This window comes from Pavona decussata, unplaced genomic scaffold, assembly GCF_977016875.1.
Source record: "Pavona decussata unplaced genomic scaffold, jaPavDecu1.1 SCAFFOLD_114, whole genome shotgun sequence".
NCBI classification, from domain to species: domain Eukaryota; kingdom Metazoa; phylum Cnidaria; class Anthozoa; order Scleractinia; family Agariciidae; genus Pavona; species Pavona decussata.
This window is the reverse complement of record NW_028145528.1, coordinates 1,156,726-1,176,002: the sequence shown is the minus strand read 5'-3', so window position 1 is coordinate 1,176,002 and position 19,277 is coordinate 1,156,726. Positions and strand designations below refer to the sequence as shown.

Below are 19,277 nucleotides of genomic sequence, written 5' to 3'. Positions count from 1 at the left end.
CTAACTCAGACAGTGAACCCGTCTTGAATTCACATGATACATAATAATACTTCCATTAAAAAATAAAATGTATGTCTGGAATGCTTAAAATTAACCTGCATAACAACAGTCAATCGATTTACACGATACCGATAGAATACCACTGCACACTAATCCGTTTTCGTTTAAAATCGATAACGTTTTTGATGCCTTTTTGGATACCTTCCATGCCAAAATGAATAGGAAAGCTGACGAAAATGAAGACTTTCGAAAACTCTGTTATGCCTTAATTTGGAAAATGCATTGTTTTGAAAAGTGTGAACGCGTGAAAACGCAGTTAAGTGTGAACGAAAAGTTGCGAAAACGCTGGCGCCGTTTTCGATCGTTTTTATGGACGACGAGCGAAACACATAAAAACGTATGAGTTTTCAAACGAAACCGCATTAATGCCTGTGGACAAGTTAGAACGAAACGAATAACGATTGTGTGGACAAAATATTTTGTGGGCTTTCGGCCAAATAACTGATTTAAAAAATCATTTATAATGACGCTTGTAAACCAGGGCGGTGTTGAGAGACCTTGTTTATACTTTTTGCTTTATGCGTGCTTTAAGAGACCACTTTATTAAGAAAGCTTGCATTTTGCTTGTATACAAATTTCCATCTTAGACGAGTTTCATGTCCTTTAATGTGAATTCGAGGGAAACGAGGTCATGTCTGGGATATAAGCCAATCTTTGTAACTTATAAATGCGAATTTGGGTCAGCAGGTTAATAGAATCCTCCCCCCTTGTTTTGTCAAGTTAACTTTTGTTCATTTAACTTGAACACGTTTTACAACTAACAGTGACGTATTTTCACAGTAGGAGACAAAACAGAAAAACCGTACCCTGCTGCATTTTGGTTCAAGATTGAAGTCAAAGGTTAAGAGATTGAGATTTATTAGCATCATGATCCAGTTCATTAAATTCGCCCCTTTGGCGATTCACGGTAATTCCGTTCTTTGGAAAACGGAAAACGAACGAAAGAACAACCGAAAGTAAAGGATGACTAGGCATAATCAAGTTTCTTCGGGTTATTCCAAATAGGAAGCTGTTTGCAACCCTTCACAAACCGTTCCAGTTGTCATTGTTTGTAACAGCAGCCATGCTTAGCTGAGTGTTAACCAATTTAAGGCTCTGTGTCTATTGCTCTTTCATAATTATATGAAAGAACAATGAATACTGGTAATTAAGGCTGACTAAATTGTTTTCTTTTCTACTCCAACACGTTAGGAATGCAAGAAAACATGGCGGGTTTTTACGGCGAGAAAAACAACATGTCTTTCTCAGTTCTGTTGCGGGGGTTACGTAATAGAATTTTTTTTGTTTCGGCCCTGAAAACTGTGTTGCAATTCAAACAACATTGTCATTTCTCTTACACGAAATGCTATTAGAAAACCAATATAAACATATATTTCAAGGGATATTTTCAAAGGGAGCAACAAACATGATCAGTTTTAAGATCAGTTTATTTCATTGTTTTGTAAACATGTTTTCCAGTGAGTGAAAATCATTTGAACACTATAGGGATTTTATCTTAGCAAAGGTTACGCAGTTTCATTCATTTGACCTTCGTCGCAAACATCAGAATAACTTACTCGAGCACCAAAACCTTCGCGTGACAAACAGCCAAACTTCAAATGTCCGTGGACAAAACATGTAATGTTCTTATTCGGCACGTGGTCCAACAGGTGGTATTGGAAGGAATATTTTGTGTTTCAAAATTGGTTTGGTTGGACGGTCATAACAGCCTGAAGCACTACGCCGGCAGCTTAAATGACTGACCAACCAATCTTAAGGCTTATATCTTGAAAGGGCTTAACACCAGAGAGATTTTTGCGTCTGACGTTTGGGGCAATTTGGGGGATTTTACGGCAGCAAAAACATGAACATCCTGCTCTACCTTAGAGCAGAAATTCTCGATGATTGTTTTTTCCAGGCTATTTGTATACGAGATATTCACTTGGTCCTTACAAAGTCGTTATTCTCCGAACGAATCTACTTTATTTATCATAAATGAAGTTTTTCATATTTTGAAATCTTTTTGTTGGTTGGCTATGTCCTCTGGTCTGAGTGAAGTTTTCTTTTTCGTTAGAAGAAACGCTCTCCGCTTACATGGTATCATCCGGCTGTCGAGATGTGAAATCAGTATTTTTCATGTACAGGAATCCCAGACTCAAATGGAACAGAAAATATACTAAAACCCTTACAATCCAATAACCAATCCTCTTGAGTGAGAGTCAAAACGAGTAATGTTGTCGTCTTCCAGATCTTTTCTTGTTTATGGTGGATTCCATTTCTCGGCAGCTTTGATTTCACTGAATTCACCATCAACAACAGTAGCATTGTCTTACTTGTAGCAAGAAGTAGGGAACATAACCACGAGCGAGCACAACGATGGCGGAACGTTTTTTGAGCGAACGGGACAAGAAGAAAAAGTCATTTGTCAGCAAAAGGCAGGAATGTCTGTCACCCGTTGTCATCTTCCTTTTGCTGAGGTAAAAATCTAAAAGAATAGAGGACAATTGAGATTTAGAAGAAAGACATATTAAAAATCTTCAAGCCAAGTACAATGCAGTGCAAATAACCTGGGGACAAGATCTCTTGAAAGGCGGGCGCGAAAACACGTCGCTCGTCCCGATTTCGCCCGTGAATCTTTGTCCCGTCCCATTCGTTGGAGGTGTTCTCTATACAGAGATGTCGATTCACAGAAAGAGAGATGCATTCCTTAGTATCAACTTCATCTTCCTATCAGACGCACAGTTGGCAGGTTTAGCAGGATGAGCATCGAAACCTGCTCTGCTGCAAGAAATCTTTGGGCCAGTTATTTAAACAAAGTCAAACTTAGGCCGTGGGTTAAAACAACCAATTGACCTCCAAATCTGTTTATAAGTGTTTTATTTTAAGTAGATAAATAGTTTTCTAGTCTGGAATACAAGCCTTCTTGTTACCGTCAGCAGCAGCCAATGTTTAAATATGATTGGTGGCAAAATTGAAAACGGCTTAGAACGTGGTTTTGTTAAACACCGTCTAAACTGTCTTTTAATATTTTAAGAGTCTGTTCCGTACAAGTAAGTACAACCGTGTTTTGGTTTTAAGCTCTCTACACACAAGAGACCTTCCTTCTTATTAGGACCGACCCAAATTAATAACTGGAAATACGTGACCCGCAAAACCTCGCGAAGCTAGGGCTGGGTGGATAATAATTCACAGAAGCCATACTATGACTGAAGAAAAATGCGGATTTGGGTCAATTGATGCATTCGATTTGGCTCATGTGAAGTACGGCGTCTGAACCGGGCCTTACATAAAAATTTGTTACCCTTTTCAGCAAGTCTCTGCTCAATGATTTCCCTGTGTCATGTTTGGTGGACGTATCTGCAGAGATTGTCTGTTTTACTTGGTTATCCTCTAAGGCTTGATGCTGTTTGAACGTTCTCAATCTTTTCTCAACGGGTTTCTGGAAAATAAAAATAAGTCATATTACAGAGAGAAAGCCACGGGTCAGTTATTTGTCTTGCTTTAATTCTTTTTTTTTACAAGAACAGTTGTTGAGATTTCTATTAGCCTGCAGAACAGGCGTTATTTTTGGCGTTTTTCAGGCGACTGCGGAGCGCGAGTCACGCGCGACGGGAGGGGCACACAAAAAAAAATCGCCTGTGTTTGGCTTCGCTCGCCTGACAAACGCAAAAAAAAAAAAATAAAAATAAAAAAATAAAAAAATAAAAAATAACGCCTGTTCTGCAGGCTAGATTTCTATTGGAAGTCTTTTTCAAATGGCTACCAAACCTTAAGATGAAAAATATGTCAAAAAGTAAAAGTTCAGTGAATCTCCAAGACGCATCCTCGTTCTTCTGGCAAGGCAATATCACTCTCATCTGATTTGGGAATGTTATGTCATGATACCTGTAGGCAATTTTGGAGTCTGTCTTCTGTCAAATGAGGACATTTAAGTAAGGCCTTGAAAAGCCGTTTTTCCTTCATTGCATGTGTGTTCGAATTCATTAGCCAAGTACTTGATTTGCAGAAAATTTCCTGAACTTTTTAGCTGTTCTTGCATTTTTGTAAATCCCAGCTCGACATTTTTTTTGCATCCAAAATGACGTTTCAATTTCTCCAAAAACAAACGCCACCAGTTTTCCGATTTTGTGACTGTCCCAGGTTGTGTTTCTCTAAAGAAAAAATAAAAGCTCTCAGGTTTGTCATCACCATTGAGGTAACTAATACCTTCCAAACATATACTTCCCTGAAGAGTTTTTCTAGATAATTTTATCCCCGTGGATTCTGTCCTGTGCCACTTGGTCTTGTTTCACACCTTGTTTTAAATCCTTTTGCCACAATAGAGTAAAAAAAATAAAGTGAAAATAACATGTCCCACCTGATCAGCCCTTTTTCGTTTTCTTGTTTCCATGGCTTCTATAGCTTTCCCCTTTTCCACGTTTTGGATATAAAAATTTGCCTCCCTCTTAGCTTGGGAAATTTCAGTTCTCATTCTTTGTTCCTTGGTCGCTTTCTCGTATGCTGTACAAAAAAAAATTATTAAATAGAAAACGCATAAGAGTTAGCAATGATTGTGAGATTTTTAGCACATTTATTGAAAATATTTTGTCCCAATAAAAGAGGAAGAATAGAGAAAGAACTGATAGGGAAGGTTTGATGCGAACATCACCGAAAAACTGGCATACAAATGAAATGATGTGCAGGTATTCAAATACAACAAGTTTTACATGTACTGAAACAATAGGCTACTGTATATATATTTTTGATGGTTTTCCCAGAATTTTCTAATGGGAATTTGAACATGATACACGTTTCTTGCTTAGTTTTTAAATGATTAAGATATCAGTAAACAAAAGAATTTGGATTTCAGCCAGCAGAATAACAGAACAGTAACATCACCATCTGACCACATGAGGCTAACTTACCTATCTTCTCACTCAGGTGACTCCAAAGGAATTTTGGAAGATATTTAATATTCCAGATATCATCATGGTAATAGCCTCCTTTCTTTCCCCCTGTGAACACAAAATAAACCTCAGTATCACAGTTAATAGAATAAGATAAAATCTTCACAAGCCTAGCGATTGACAACCGTCAAGAGTTAACCTGGGTTCCGCCACATTAAGCAACTTGTAACAGGTGCAGATCCAGACTGGTTTCTACTGTTTTACTGAAAACAGTCAGGTGTTTGACAATAAATAGGTATTTTTAGAATAAAAGAAAACTCCCTGGTTTAAGTATGGAAACTACCTGTCAGATTGACTTGAAAACCCAGGAAATGGCACTTTCTGGAGTGCCTTAGAACATCATGCCTTCTGTCACACTTACGCCTTCTGTGACACTTTCCTGGATCTGCACCTGAGTAGCATTACTACCCAAATTGCTGGGTTACTCTCAGCATCATGTTAGCATTCTCTAATGGCTGGCACCTATTTAAACACCTGGGCACAGCTGTTCAAAGCATGATTAGGCTGGGTGTGAATTTTGATTCCAAATTCTGGGTAAGGAATTCAAAGGCTCTCCTCCTTCACAGCAATAACAGCTGTTCTTTATAATACGTTTATGTCCAGTCTTAGCTTTGTTAAAGAACAAATTCTAAAAGGCGTTAGGTGATCAATGGTCTATGCTCCTTAGTTGGTAACAGACCGAAGTGAGTAGCTGGTAGCATGGTGGCTGAAGGGTGTTTTATAGATACATGTATCTATTTGAAATCTCCACCTTCTGTTATTTCAGAAATCAGACTTTGCATCATGATGGTATTTGGGCGACCTTTGACAGGTCACAGCCTGGTTTCTATGCAATGAAACATAACCAACGTTCATTTCTTCATATGTTGCAATTTGAACAATATGTAAACTAGGACCCAGTCTGTTTATGAACTTTGGAATGGGCAATAATATTATTGATATATGCTTAAAAAACCGAATGGGTCAGATCACAAGTTGATTAGTACGTAGTATTACCGAAGGGAGTATTGTTTAAGCTCAATGCTACAGCTTTAGCAATTTTTTTGTCTTTAAATTCAATCCATCCCTCAGTGAAAAGTTTTCTTCCACTTCCACCATGTCTCTTTCTCTTCTTCCTGACAGCAGCATCTGTGAAGGAAAAAATAATACAAAAGCAAAAAAACCCAAGTTCAAACAGTTTACAAGTCTTGCAAACACATGAGTGCAAGGATATGGAAGAATTTGTATCAATTTGTTGATTCATTTGTACATTACATGGCTGAGTTTGTGACCTAACATTCAAATGGTGGCCTTTTGAACAGTTTTCTCGCTTATATAAGCCATGGTTTGATATAAAAGTGTCATACTGTGGGCAAATATACAGCCTTTTGAAACAGTCAGAGAATTTTTAAAGAATGTAAATTAACAACAGACGTGACATTTCTGACAACCTACTTATTTGTAAGCTTAGGCCCTGTTGACATGGAGGGAGGAAGATCCTAGAAGACGAAACAACTTTTCGTTTGGGCTAGATTGCAGAATACCCGTCCCACCAAATATCTAACTTAAAAAACTGCTCCTGCAGTCCCGCACTCGTGTTCTTTAATGCTGCTCCCGCAGTTGTCGCGCTACCCACGAATATACCTTGTTCTTTAATCCCTGAACCGAAACAAGCACGCTACACATGAATATAACTCATTCTTTAATCCATGAACCGAAATTTAAGTACCCATCCACTCTGGGACTGCGGGTACACCTGTTTTACTCACTTCATTTAAATATTCTTCGACTCTGGGACTGCGGGAGCACTCCTTTTTCAAGTAAGGCTTTTAGTGGGCCGGGTATTCTGCAATCGCTCCTTTGCTTGGTTTACATGCAGAAATTTCGGTCGGGATGGTTACCAAGTGGAGAAGGAAAAGAACAAAAATTGTCGACCTTTAGAAGCTGAACGCCCGGCGGCCGCCATGTTTGTCTTTTTTCCCCTATTACTGTACAATGAATACAGAAAATATATGGCGCTAGGATGATCTGCCTCTAGGATCTTCCTAGTGTTAGAATCTTCCTCCCTCCATGTAAACAGCCCCTTACTAGCTGATAAAAAAGATGACGCCGACGGGAATCACGCCATGGCTAAGAAAAATCAAAATTTCATACCTTCTGGTTGCAAGAACAGTCTCCCTACTTCTCCATACTGTGAGAATATGTTCCTTATTTTCGCTGGTTTCATGAACGGAGGTATTCGACTCATATAAACTACACCTGGAGTTGTTCCTTTCTTCTTTCTTGTTGTCGGTGTTTCTTCCATTTTGTCGGCCATGTTGAACGAGCGACTCTGAGTGGTCTGGTACCAAACTCAGCGGTTAAGGTATCGCGAGAGTACTTACTTCATGTAAGGTACGTTTTGGGGTTTAAAGTTTTCTTTTTCACACGTGCGAAGTGTACATTGGCAAAATACAGCTATTTTGGGTAAAAGTTTTGTTAAAATGGCGGACGAGGGATGCATAGAAGGTTTGTGTTTTGAATGCATATATATATTTTTTGGCTAATTTAGGAAAAAGGGTAAAAAACAAGAACAGAATTCATCCACATCTCAATGGAATACTTGCATATTTGCATTGCAGAAAGGAGTAAACTAAATTTCTTTCTTAACCCTTTAACCCCTATTGCTAAGAGTGCCATTTGGCACATACTGCCATAACTCTGTCGGTATTTGACAGATTTCTATGAATTTTTGACACCAAGATGGTCTTGTGAAGATCTACTCATTAAAAGGATAAAAACTTAACCCCCTCCCAAATGTGATATGGTTGACCACCCCTATAACTTTTCAACTTTTTTCCCCTAGAAGTTGTGGTTCTTAAGACATCTCTCACATAAATGAAGATGTTGAGACCTGCAAAATAAGCTATAGTTTAGGGGTATACCTAATATACACGAGGATTGGGGCGTTTTTGAAGTTTTAAATTTTTGCGTTTTAAGGCAGCCATAACTTTTCTTATTCATAATTATATCAGTTATGAAATGCACTCATGAGTAGCTTTAAAATGGTATATCATACATGGACATTGAGTTTGTAGTCTTGGATCTGGAGAAAATGTCGTTTTGCTATAGGGGTTAAAGGGTTAAGCAATTACGCACTGAACAGCCTGTAATGTGCTATATTCCTTGCTCAGGTTCTGGTGATGAAGAAATGGATATATACCACAATGATGAAGATGATGATGATAGTGATCGTGGTATTGAAGTTGACGATGAGGAAGAAACAGAGGAAGCCGCCATGGGAGACGTTAAAGTAGATGGATCAAGTACAGGTGTGAGCTTATGAAACAACTACGTATGATTTACAAGTTTTGTTCTATGCATCAAGCCATTTCTTTTCTCTACGTTCACCACTGTTGTGCAGTGGTTTAATTAAATAAAAAAATAAAAAAAAAAATCAATAAGAAACCATGCTTAGCGGAAATATGACACTGATTGGGATACACCATCTATAAGTACAGCCAATGTAACAGAGACTGTCACTCATGCATGGGTCTCTATAGTCACAGTACTTGCTGTGACTGAATATACTTTCCAGTGGCACATACACGGTATCCATGGTGTCCTGAGTCCAGTGGGGCACTCAGGTACATTCAGGTACATTTAAGTGACAGGGAGGGTGTAAATGAGGCCAAGTTGTTAGACTCCCAAAAAGTCCTATCAGGCTAAACTTAGACCCCAAAAAATCCAATGGTCTGGAATGTAACTCCCAAAATACCATTGTTCTCTGTTTAGATCATTAACGATTTTGCCTCTTCCTGTCGCCAAGAGCAAGAGGGGATGGGAAAGGGAGAGACCCTAGGAATGAGGTTAAAAAGTCCTTGCCAAAATCTTTCCTCCCAAAAAAACAGTCCAATAAAGAAGTTCTAACCCCCAAAAAGTCAGAAATAACTGATTTCAAATACCAAATATGTTTAACACCCATCTATCAGTGATATAATTATCTTGAGGTTATCCCACTCCTTTGGGCCTTGAGACTGACAAATGCCGACAGTGACTTGAATCATTTGCCTATATTTTGCACTGACAGATAAAAAGACATCCAAGGGTAAGACAAAGAAGAAAGAGGACAAAGAGGTACACATATACACATTTAAATTGCGGAGAAGTTTAATGCTGTTTTGTGAATACACAACACAGTACTATTCTCTGCAGATCAGCTTTTACATCATGTGGATATTACATGTGGATGTAAAAATTGATGGCCATCAAGTAATCAGTAATTAAACTAAAAATGTTATCTTAGTTTTTTTCACCACTGATAAAAGTCTTTCATGTAAAATGTATAAATATTATATTGGTGGTTTTCACCTCACACATCGTCACGCAAGTAAAAAAATAAAATCTTCAACCATGGGCAATAGACAAAGTTAAGAAATTGATATGTTGTAGAAGAGTGATACATAAACAACGTGTGAAAGCCACAGGGCTGTGCGATATCTCATAAAAATCAAGTTATTTGAGAAAATGTACCGCAGAAAATTACAGAGTTTAGTATGGGACGCCATGTTGGTTCCCCATCTGAGGGACACCAACATGGCAGCTGGAAACCAGCAAAAACATCTGGAGTTAACCTTGGCTATTTTAAAGCCTTTCTTCTCTCTGCTGAACTTTTACACATTGACATAGACGCTTCTATTACATGTTAGCTGATCAGACCTAAAAAAAACACGCGACAAATCGATGTTTTCATGTACGTGTGTGACATGCTTAAGCAACAATCCTTCTGTCACGCACTGCACAAAAATATAACATTCAAACTGCTCTATTTTCAAAATAAAGAAGGCTGTCCTAATGAGCAAGCCGATGGAAATCTATATTTTCTTTTATGTGATGAAGATAAAAACCCAAAATTGTGTTAAGTTATGAATTTCAGTTTTTATGACCTCATGTGAAAACCAACAATACAGTTACGTGAAAGACTTTTTACAAAATTAAACCTTTAGAGCAATTAATTAATAAGAGCGAACATAATTATTTTAAGGTATTTTGTTGTATGGCGAAAAGAAGTAAAATTAACATTTGTCTGGTCTTATTGTTACACTGTGTCAACTTTTAAAGGTGCTAAGTTGGTTGATTTTCTATGTGTTTTGGTCAAAAGCATACTCATCTGAAATAACAACAAAATAGTTATACCTTTCTCATAAACATTAACATGTTCTGCTACAGCAAGTGCACCAAGTGAAGAATATCAAAGGAAGAACAAACCATAATGATATCATTATTTTGTTAGCAATTCTATCTTTCCATTTCCAATCCATTTCTATAAAGCCACCCACAGCCAATGACACTTACTAAAAGCTTCAGAAAACTAAAGTCTAAGAGTAATTTCAAATAAAAAATGAACAATAATTTTTAAGTTTACTTTGATTCCAATGTTTACTTTAAATTGCTGACACAACCTTTCTAATATTAAGGTATTACCATCACAAATACCCTTATTTTGTGATTGAGTTACATGTACTTTTCAACATTTCAGCTATTTCTCCCAGGAGATGAGGTGGAGGAAGGAGAGGAACTGACTTATGACAGATCAGCTTATGAAATGTATCATGCTGTAAGTTAGTTACTTTAATATTCTATTATTGTGTTTTCTGTAAGTTAGTTACTTTAGTATTCTATAATTGTGTTTTCTGTTAGCTAGATGAAAGTTGGCCAGGGGCCTCCACTCTTCCCAACAGTCCTTTCATTTTATTGACCAGTTGAAATGAACTGTGGTTTTCAAAACAAGATTTACAGTCAATCCATGTCATGTGAGTCTGGGACTGTGTATCATGAGAGGCAAGGAACAGACGAAGTAGAAACACAGATAGACATCAAGTTAAACTGTATATCTGCCATGTTTGATCTAGCTACATCAATCATTTATATCCCGGATGAGGGACCGAGAGGGGTCTCGGGGCTAGTTCCCAACATGTGTGACCAGTGTTTCTGAAATTTGAATGGAGTTTTGAAAATTTACATTTCAGTTTTGAACATTGCCAAAGAGATTTCAGAGTTCCCGTAGAAATTTCCCTAGTTTATTGACAGTGTAAAGCTATGATTTTTTCTTTGCATTACAGCATTAAGTACAGTATTTCAAGAATAACAGTTATTTCCCAAGTATTTGAATCTTTTTTCAGTTAATGAGTCTTTTTCGGAGATATTTTCCAGAGAAATGTTCATCATTCCATTCAAATGCCAGACATTACAAAGCTCGAGGAATTCGAATGTTCATTCCGTTCTCGAAATATTTGGTTATGCGTGATGTGGATTGACTGTAATGTAGGCGTACAAAACTGATGAGAAGTGTGTCAAGTAACTGGCAATAGAATATTGCACAACACTGTGATGCAAATTGTTAACTTAACTTTAGTTGTTCAGTTTATACTGCAAGTAATGTAATTTCTTGTTGTTTGTCATCTGTTTCTTTAAGGCTCAAACAAATTCTCCTTGCTTAAGTTTTGACATAATTCCAGACAGTCTTGGAGACTCAAGAACAGAGGTAGGAGTTAGAAGATCAATGGCAACCTTAACCCTTAAAGCCCCAGTAGTAACCAGCATCCAATTTCTCTTCACAAACATACAAGCCATGAGAATAAAACAGATGAGCGCCAATGATGAAAGGTCTTGGGTTTTAAAAAAATTCTCCCAACTAAAGTAGACTGTGGGCAGTCCATCTTTTGCTCAAAAATCCACAGGGAAGAATGCAAAAAACTGATCAAGCATAATGTTTAAGGGGTGAGTGACGAAGCCTCTAGTCGTGCACTTTCTGGTGCCTGGCTACTCATGGCTTGCCCCTGGAATGTTGCACTTCATTTTTTTTGTTATCTTCCCCACGGATTTTCAAGCGAGAAAAAGAGAGACTTCTTGCAGTCTAAACTGGAGTCAGCGGAAACATAGAGAGAAGGTCAGAAAACAGTGAGGAGACCGGCCATATTGATATTAGGGATCTTAAGATCCACAATGGCACTAATAACAAAACTCTCACTTAAAACATTTTTGTTGCTTGTACTTCTTTGTGATTATTCCAATGCATTCAACTGTTACAATGTAGCTGAATTATCTTGGAACTGTAGTTGGTAGGAACAGCATTCAAGCTTCCATTGTCCATAAGACTTGGGATTTGGTCAAATTCCATTACGATAACGTAAGCTTCTCAATTACCTCTTTTCAGTCTCGCATCATGGTCTAAGACTGTCAAACAAAGCACGATTCCTTCGCCAGGAACTCACCAATTTCCACCGTTTTAAATGTCGAGTGCTTCTTAGAAGTTATTCTTTCGATTCACTGCTTCAAAATGGTGAAATAAATTTCCGTTTGAAAACGGCACACTTGAGTCCACAACATGTTAACAATATGGCGCCAAATTTAATCCGGTTTTGATAAATAAATCAAATAAATAAATCAAATGATGCTATAAGCGACAAAAAAGGATTTTGATTGGCCTGCTTTTGTTGAAGACAATCAGAACAATACATCACGAGTAGGAGAGGGGAGAGTTAAATGAATAAATTAATGTACAAAAGAAATTGACCCATTTTTAGACACGGTCTGCCCCTCAGGGCATCCCGCGTAATTAAGCAATAATATCTCTAAAAAGCGCCAAAATATGAAGCAATGTATGGGATTTTTTCCTAAATTGAAGCTTAATTATCTCTGAAAAGTGCATGGTTACCCCCAATTTTCTTTTGAGATACCAAAAGCATTTGCTAAGTTCTGCTTTCTCCGCATAGTTTTAAACCGCGTAAAAATATTCCTGTATTAGCAGGCACCACCCATAGGAAACCCGAGTATCTTGAGATGCGCAGAACGTATTCGCAGTAACAATGGTAGGCACCGTCCTTAACTATCAATATTGTGTCCAGGCAAAAGTTATTTATAATTTGGGAGTTCGTTTGCCACGATATCCCGATTTAACGATGTGATTTTGCTGTCCCCTTGCCATATCATAAAATCAAGGTTCCACTGTAACAATAACCTAAGAATAAGGTCTTTATTAATCCATATTCAATGCCATGAGCCATGGTTTCCACTTTTCTTTTGATGGCTCTTATCTAATCTGTTTTTCTAGTTTCCAATGACAGCTTACATTGTGGCTGGAACTCAGGCAGCACCAGGAAAACAGAATCATATCATTGTCATGAAAATGTCCCAGTTAGATAAAACTACTTCAAATGATGAAGAGAGTGAGTTGTGAGTTACATGTACAATGATGAAAAAAATTATTATAAATACTATAAAGACAAAAGAAAGAATGCCAAGACTTTTTCATCAGGAATTAAATTGTCATATATTTGCTATAATTGTCATGTCTTTTGTTAGTCAGATCAGATCTTGTTGTTTTTCTCTTGTTGTACGAGACGGTTTTTTTGGTAAATTCGAAGTGGAGTTTGATGGACAAATAAATACATTTCCTGTTCGTATTGGAGTCTTGTGGACACTATATCCCTTCGCTGAGCATAGCTCCTGAGATGATGATAATTGTCATTGTCGACACTGTCACTGTTGCCATCATCATCGTCATCGCATCACCAGATTGCCATCACTACCAGGTGCACCATCACTATCATCACCACCACCTTCACCATCATTATATTTTCATCATCGTCTTCATCATCCTTTTCATTGTTGTCATCATTTTCTTTTCAGTAGTGGTAAATTTTGATTGACTGCTATTTTAAATAGTTGTTCAATCATTGTACATTTAGCATCATTAATGCATAAAGTGGAACACAGTCAGTTATAATTCTCAGTAGTATTTTAATCTTAAGTTTATAAAAATTAATAGTTTCTGTTTTTTGTTACACATTCTTTTCTTAATGAAGGTGATGATGATGATGAGCTGTTAGATGAAGAACCTGAATTAGATACAGCGATGCTGAACCACACAGGTGGTGTTAATAGAATACGGGTAAGAGCTGTTATTCATTACTGAATTCAGTGTTTGGGGGGGGGGGGGGGGGGAGCAGGGATGGCATAGATAGTGGTGAGAGCGCTCGCCTGACAGCAATGTCACCTGGGTTTGATTTCGGGCGTTGATGCTATTTTTTGTATGGTTGTTTTGTATGAGAGTAAATGAAATTTAACCAAGTTAACCAACAATGAACATGCAATCAAGTAGCTTTGGTACCAGCAATTTCACTTTTAAGATCATGTTACTGTTTCATTGTAATATCAAGATGTGATTGTTTCTTTGTTAGTATTCATCAATCCCTGAAAGGCAGATTGTAGCAACATGGTCAGAGAGGGGACAGGTTCACATCTGGGACATTTCTCAGCAAGTAATTTCTGTAGATAATCCAACAACCACAGCTGGAGCAAGTCATTCAAAAGATGTCAAGCCGCTGTTTTCATTTGATGGTCATCAGGTTAGCTGGAACTGTTTTGTTGGAATTAGTTTAAACTAGACTGTTAGTGGATTTTTGTAAGGGCAATTTGTAAGTTGCGTCTTTGGTAAGAGGTGACTTGGATAAGATGCAAACAGCAATTTTGTACCACTTTTAAGATTATTTTGCATCTTTTTAAAGAACAGTCTTTGATAAACCTGACTCAAAAGCCCACTGGAGTTTCTTGATGAATTTCTCACTGTTGTTGTGGTGTTCTCTTTTAAGGTTGAAGGTTTTGCTATGGACTGGTCAAGTACTGTCCGTGGAAGGTATGGAAAATTCTATGTTCATTAATTTGCATTAACTATAGTGACATTCTAAAGAGATGGTAAACCTTTTTGCTGTCTTATCTCTGAAGATGACTTCCACTTAGGTTATTGATCTACCAGTCTAAGTTCTGAAGAGCTTATCACTCAGTAAAAAAATCAGAAAATGTAAGTTGTCAATCAAAGCGTTCAAATTGTTTTTCCAGACATTCTTATCAGGAATTGTGGAATACATTAAGGGGTATTCCTTTTTTCCCTTTGGAGCAGAACATCAAAGCTGTGTTTTCAGCCTCCTGTTAAGGACAGTATCACAAAATTGCCAGTGACAAACACCATCTATCTGTTGGTAAAACTCTCAACCTGTTTTCACTGGTCATCCCAACTGGCGTATAGCGAGAGTCTAGGGCTCAAAACATTTACTTTACTTTGTCTCTGTTAGATTGGCGACAGGGGATTGTAAGAGGAATATTCATCTGTGGTGTCCTGTACAAGGTGGCTCCTGGCATGTGGACCAGAGACCCTATAATGCACATACAGATTCTGTTGAAGATATACAGTGGAGTCCCAATGAACAGAATGTAAGAAAGCACAATTAAGGGGTTTTATGCAAAACTATCGTAAGTGACAATTTTGGCCATTGTTTTTTTTAATGTCATCCAAACGAGCTGAATTTTTGCTTGTGGCCTTTGATTTAATAGAAAAACATTGCCCTGTATTGTGAGGCGGTGATGAAAGAGTTACCAGTTAAAAAAACAGCGCAAGGTTTCATGAAATCTCATTGTGTATGTAGATGATGTAATCTAGCTTCACCTCGAACTGTTCACTCTGCCAGAGAGACAAGTCCCTTAATCTGCGAATGTTCATTTTGCACAACAGACAATTTAATAAAAACTGATTAGAACCAGGGGTTATCAGTTGGTAATCCACATGTCAAATTGTGACTTCCGAATACAAGTAATATATCAATCATGAGGTTCATCTGATTTCCAACACTGAGAATTGGGTCAAAAAAATGGTGCACAGCCGAGTGTTTTGGCCGACCTTGAGGTGTTTGGAACTTGGATGAAACAATCTTGTTTGATATAGCTTCTCAAACCATTAATAATTCTTGAAGAAATTCAAAGCAAAAGTACAGTGGATACTGTGAATCTAGTGTCTTTTGACTTTGTGTTTCAAAACTCTCAAATTTTAAACTAATCAGTTTATCAAGGTCCCCTTCCTTGGAAATCAAAGGCTGAATTATAAGTATGGGGCAACGCATACATGTAACAAGCAACCGGACGTTATGTTCGGCCTCCGGCCTCGAACAAAAACGCTGAGCCTAATCTGATATTTGGGTGGCCAGTGGTAATCCTATATAAGGGCGCTTTCCATTTGTGAGGACTGGCGAGCCAGACCTGCCCGTCTGTAAATCAAATGCATCATTTTGAAGGGATGGTGCTGAAAAATCTTGAAAAATAATTACTTCGAAAATGGTAATTGCACTATTTTGAAGAAATTCGAAGGATGAGCATAAAACTTATCCTTCAAATCGGTACATTCCGTTTACAAACTGACCGATCTGGCCGGCCAGTTCTGACAAATGGAAAGCACCCTAAATTTCATGCATTCGGTATCCGAGTCCGTGAAGTGAGCAGATGTTGACGCCTGTGCAACAGAGCCAGGCAATGTATTCCACATTGACATGGTTCTAATAAAAATAGTGTTTATATGCATTTACTGAAGTGGCTATATACTGTAAGTCATCTCTATCTTTTATCTTTGCACAACTGTTACCAACTGTTCTGGATGCGTTATTTAGGAGAAAGGGACAATCATAAAGGAAATAAAGGGCGATGTAAAGAATCAACCATAAGAGGACACAGTTCTAGATCGGATGCTCTAACCTCTGAGCTAATGAGGACTCGTTGGCGAGTAAGGGTCATTTTTTGTGGGTTGGACTTGCAAACTGCATCACGCAGTCATGCAGTTCATCACAAGCAACACTAGGTTAGAGCATCCGATCTAGAACACGGAGGGTCGTGGGTTCGAATCCCATCTGGGACTCAGATTTTTTCTGTGTCCTCTTATGGTCGATTCTTGACATCTCCCTTTATTTCCTTTATAATACATCAGTGGCATAAAGGGACAATCAGTGGTGACTCATTCACTTCTCATGTCGACAGGTATTTGCTTCATGTTCAGTGGACAAAACAATACGAATCTGGGATGCGAGAGGCAAACCCTCAAAAGCCTGCATGCTGACCACACAGGCGCATGATGCTGATGTGAATGTTATTTCCTGGAATAGGTTGGTGCTTATCCATCTTTAGAAGAAACTGAGTACTTAATGTAAATGTAAATAAAAAACAGAGTAGCTTGGAAGGATAGAAGTAAAACCCTGATAAGATAGTGATAGTAATGTTGTGCATTAACCTCAGAACCCCACAAAGGCTTTGCAAAGTGACAAGAACACGCCAAGAGTAGATTCACTACTCAAAGGAACTGCACGTCCTCACAGAGCTGCAATGCTTAATTACGTTTAGTGCATGAAATTTCCATGGTCTCATCCTATAATTATGCCTAATGTTCTAATTCGACATATTTCTCTTTGTAGAAATGAACCATTTATTGTTTCTGGAGGTGATGATGGCGTTATTAAAGTTTGGGATCTCCGACAGTTTCAAAGGTATTAACTACATGCATGCAATGTGTATCTCACTAAATATTCGAACTCCGGTCATTTGCTCATAACAAGACATGTCTGTTGTTGGCTTATAATTTGGATAATTTGATCAGATGAGACAGATGGGTGTGTAAATTATTCATGTTGTTTGCATTGCGCTTTGAAAATAAGAGAATTAAAAAAAAAAAAAGATTCTGGGATCCTCTGCCTCAACATTTTAAGTTGGCCTCTAGAGAAGGCCATTTCCTTACCTCTTAGTTCTTTTCTTCGTTATCAAGCTTTTTGCCTTTGGGGAAACGTGATTCACAGTCTAAGCATTGAGTATTTGTAAGTATAACCAGCGGAGAACACAAGAGATTGATGAAGACTGCTTTACACACTTTCCAATTTTTCTTTTTCTCACATTTTTCTATGCCACATCAACGATTTTAAAACATTTTTTGCGTTCTAAAGGCATCTGAGAACTTTTGCTTGCGCGTCCAAGGAGTCTTCTTTTTGTGTGCGTTTCTGTACACACGTATTGTGCATAAGCACGACCCTGTATTCATTTCATGTAATTGTTTTTTTTTTTTGCCAGTGGTGTAGCAGTAGCAGTGTTCAAGCACCACACAGCTCCCATCACGTCAGTCGAGTGGCATCCTACAGACAGCTCCGTGTTTGCAGCTTCGGGTTCAGATGATCAGGTCACCCTGTGGGATTTGGCAGTAGAGCGAGACGACAATGCAGAAGGAAAAGGACGGCATTTGGATGTCCCACCGCAGCTGCTGTTTATTCACATGGTATGCAATTAGGATGTATAATGGTCTAGGAAAATACTGACGGCTTCCGTTACCGCTACTGCTGCAACACCGTCACCGCCACTGCGAAGCATGAAGAACTTCTCAAAAAATGTTGAAAACACTAATTTTATTCCTCGCAGGCAGTTTGCCAATATGCGTGCTAAGTGTTTTTCCGACATTGACACAGACCATGAACTTTCTCTTTCCAACATGATTTGCAAACTTTTGTTTTCCTTCCCGCTCGCTCAAGCACCGAGCGATGTATGTTGATCCACGCTTTTGTTATTGTCCCGTACTTGCTAATCGTTGCTGTTCTGTTTCAGGGCCAAAAAGATGTAAAGGAGGTCCATTGGCACCGCCAGCTCCCAGGCGTGATGATAAGCACGGCTGAAAGCGGCTTCAATGTCTTCAAGACGATAAGTGTCTAGCTTAGACGATTGTTCAAACAGAACAATTTTATTTTTTTCAGGCGAAATCACAGCTGCATTTCGTGAACTGTATTGAGTGCAAGCGCACAGCAGAGGGGAAAATCAAAGGAAAAACTTCTCGATGAGGCTGCAGATTGTTTTTCACCCCAATGTTCTGACAATCCCTGATGAAACAGTCTTGCGATGTACAGATTGCCAAATTGTTCTTCGCGGAACACAGATAGCCAACTTGGGAATGGAGAATTTGGCATGTACATGTAACAATCAAAGCCATCAGCATTACATCAACGGACATATGGAGAATTCTAACTACGGCACAAATCCCATGTTACGACTGGTAAACGACTGGGGAATCTATAGAGGGACATAACCCCAGAGGGGTGGGGAAAGGTTCAAGGAAACTCCAGAGTACACTCCGGGCCACTTTTGAAGCATTGCTCACAAGCCTATTTTAGGCGAGATTTTTGTAATAGCGAAGTTATTATGGATCGGTTTTAATAGGAGAATTGTACAAAAAAAAAAAAAAAAGAAGATTCTTGGATAGAGTTGATGCATTTTTGCGGATGGAGCGCTGAGAATTCGGACAATCGCATGTGAGACGCTTTCACTTGCATTTTCTCATAAATGAGTGTGGTCATCTTTTTTATCGCCAGTTACATAGTAAGAAAGCAATGGAAGACGAACTGTGGTGATTTACTCATAAATATCCAATATCATTATTAATGTTTCTTTGAAAAGGACTTCTGCCATTCCTTGTTTTTGAATTAA

General features: G+C 38.2%; 2 protein-coding genes across 2 annotated transcripts; one reads left to right on the top strand and one right to left on the bottom strand.

Annotated features, from left to right (window-relative positions):
* Positions 1-1,469: 1,469 nt before the first annotated feature.
* On the bottom strand, positions 1,470-7,306 carry LOC146470060 (uncharacterized). The gene is made up of 6 exons (XM_085122163.1): positions 7,119-7,306; positions 5,982-6,113; positions 4,944-5,033; positions 4,397-4,539; positions 3,341-3,478; positions 1,470-2,524 (listed from the first exon to the last, which is right to left on the bottom strand). The coding sequence occupies exons 1-6, from the start codon at positions 7,279-7,281 to the stop codon at positions 2,498-2,500; spliced, it is 693 nt and encodes a 230-aa protein (XP_084978289.1). The 5' UTR covers positions 7,282-7,306; the 3' UTR covers positions 1,470-2,497.
* A 59-nt stretch (positions 7,307-7,365) lies between these two features.
* LOC146470059 (glutamate-rich WD repeat-containing protein 1-like) lies at positions 7,366-19,246 on the top strand. Its single transcript, XM_085122162.1, has 14 exons — positions 7,366-7,472; positions 8,138-8,275; positions 9,034-9,080; positions 10,483-10,560; positions 11,419-11,487; positions 13,057-13,171; positions 13,811-13,896; positions 14,186-14,353; positions 14,597-14,640; positions 15,077-15,215; positions 16,803-16,927; positions 17,234-17,305; positions 17,880-18,081; positions 18,405-19,246. Exons 1-14 carry the CDS (start codon positions 7,448-7,450, stop codon positions 18,507-18,509), a joined length of 1,413 nt encoding a protein of 470 aa, XP_084978288.1. The 5' UTR covers positions 7,366-7,447; the 3' UTR covers positions 18,510-19,246.
* The last annotated feature ends 31 nt before the right edge of the window (positions 19,247-19,277 follow it).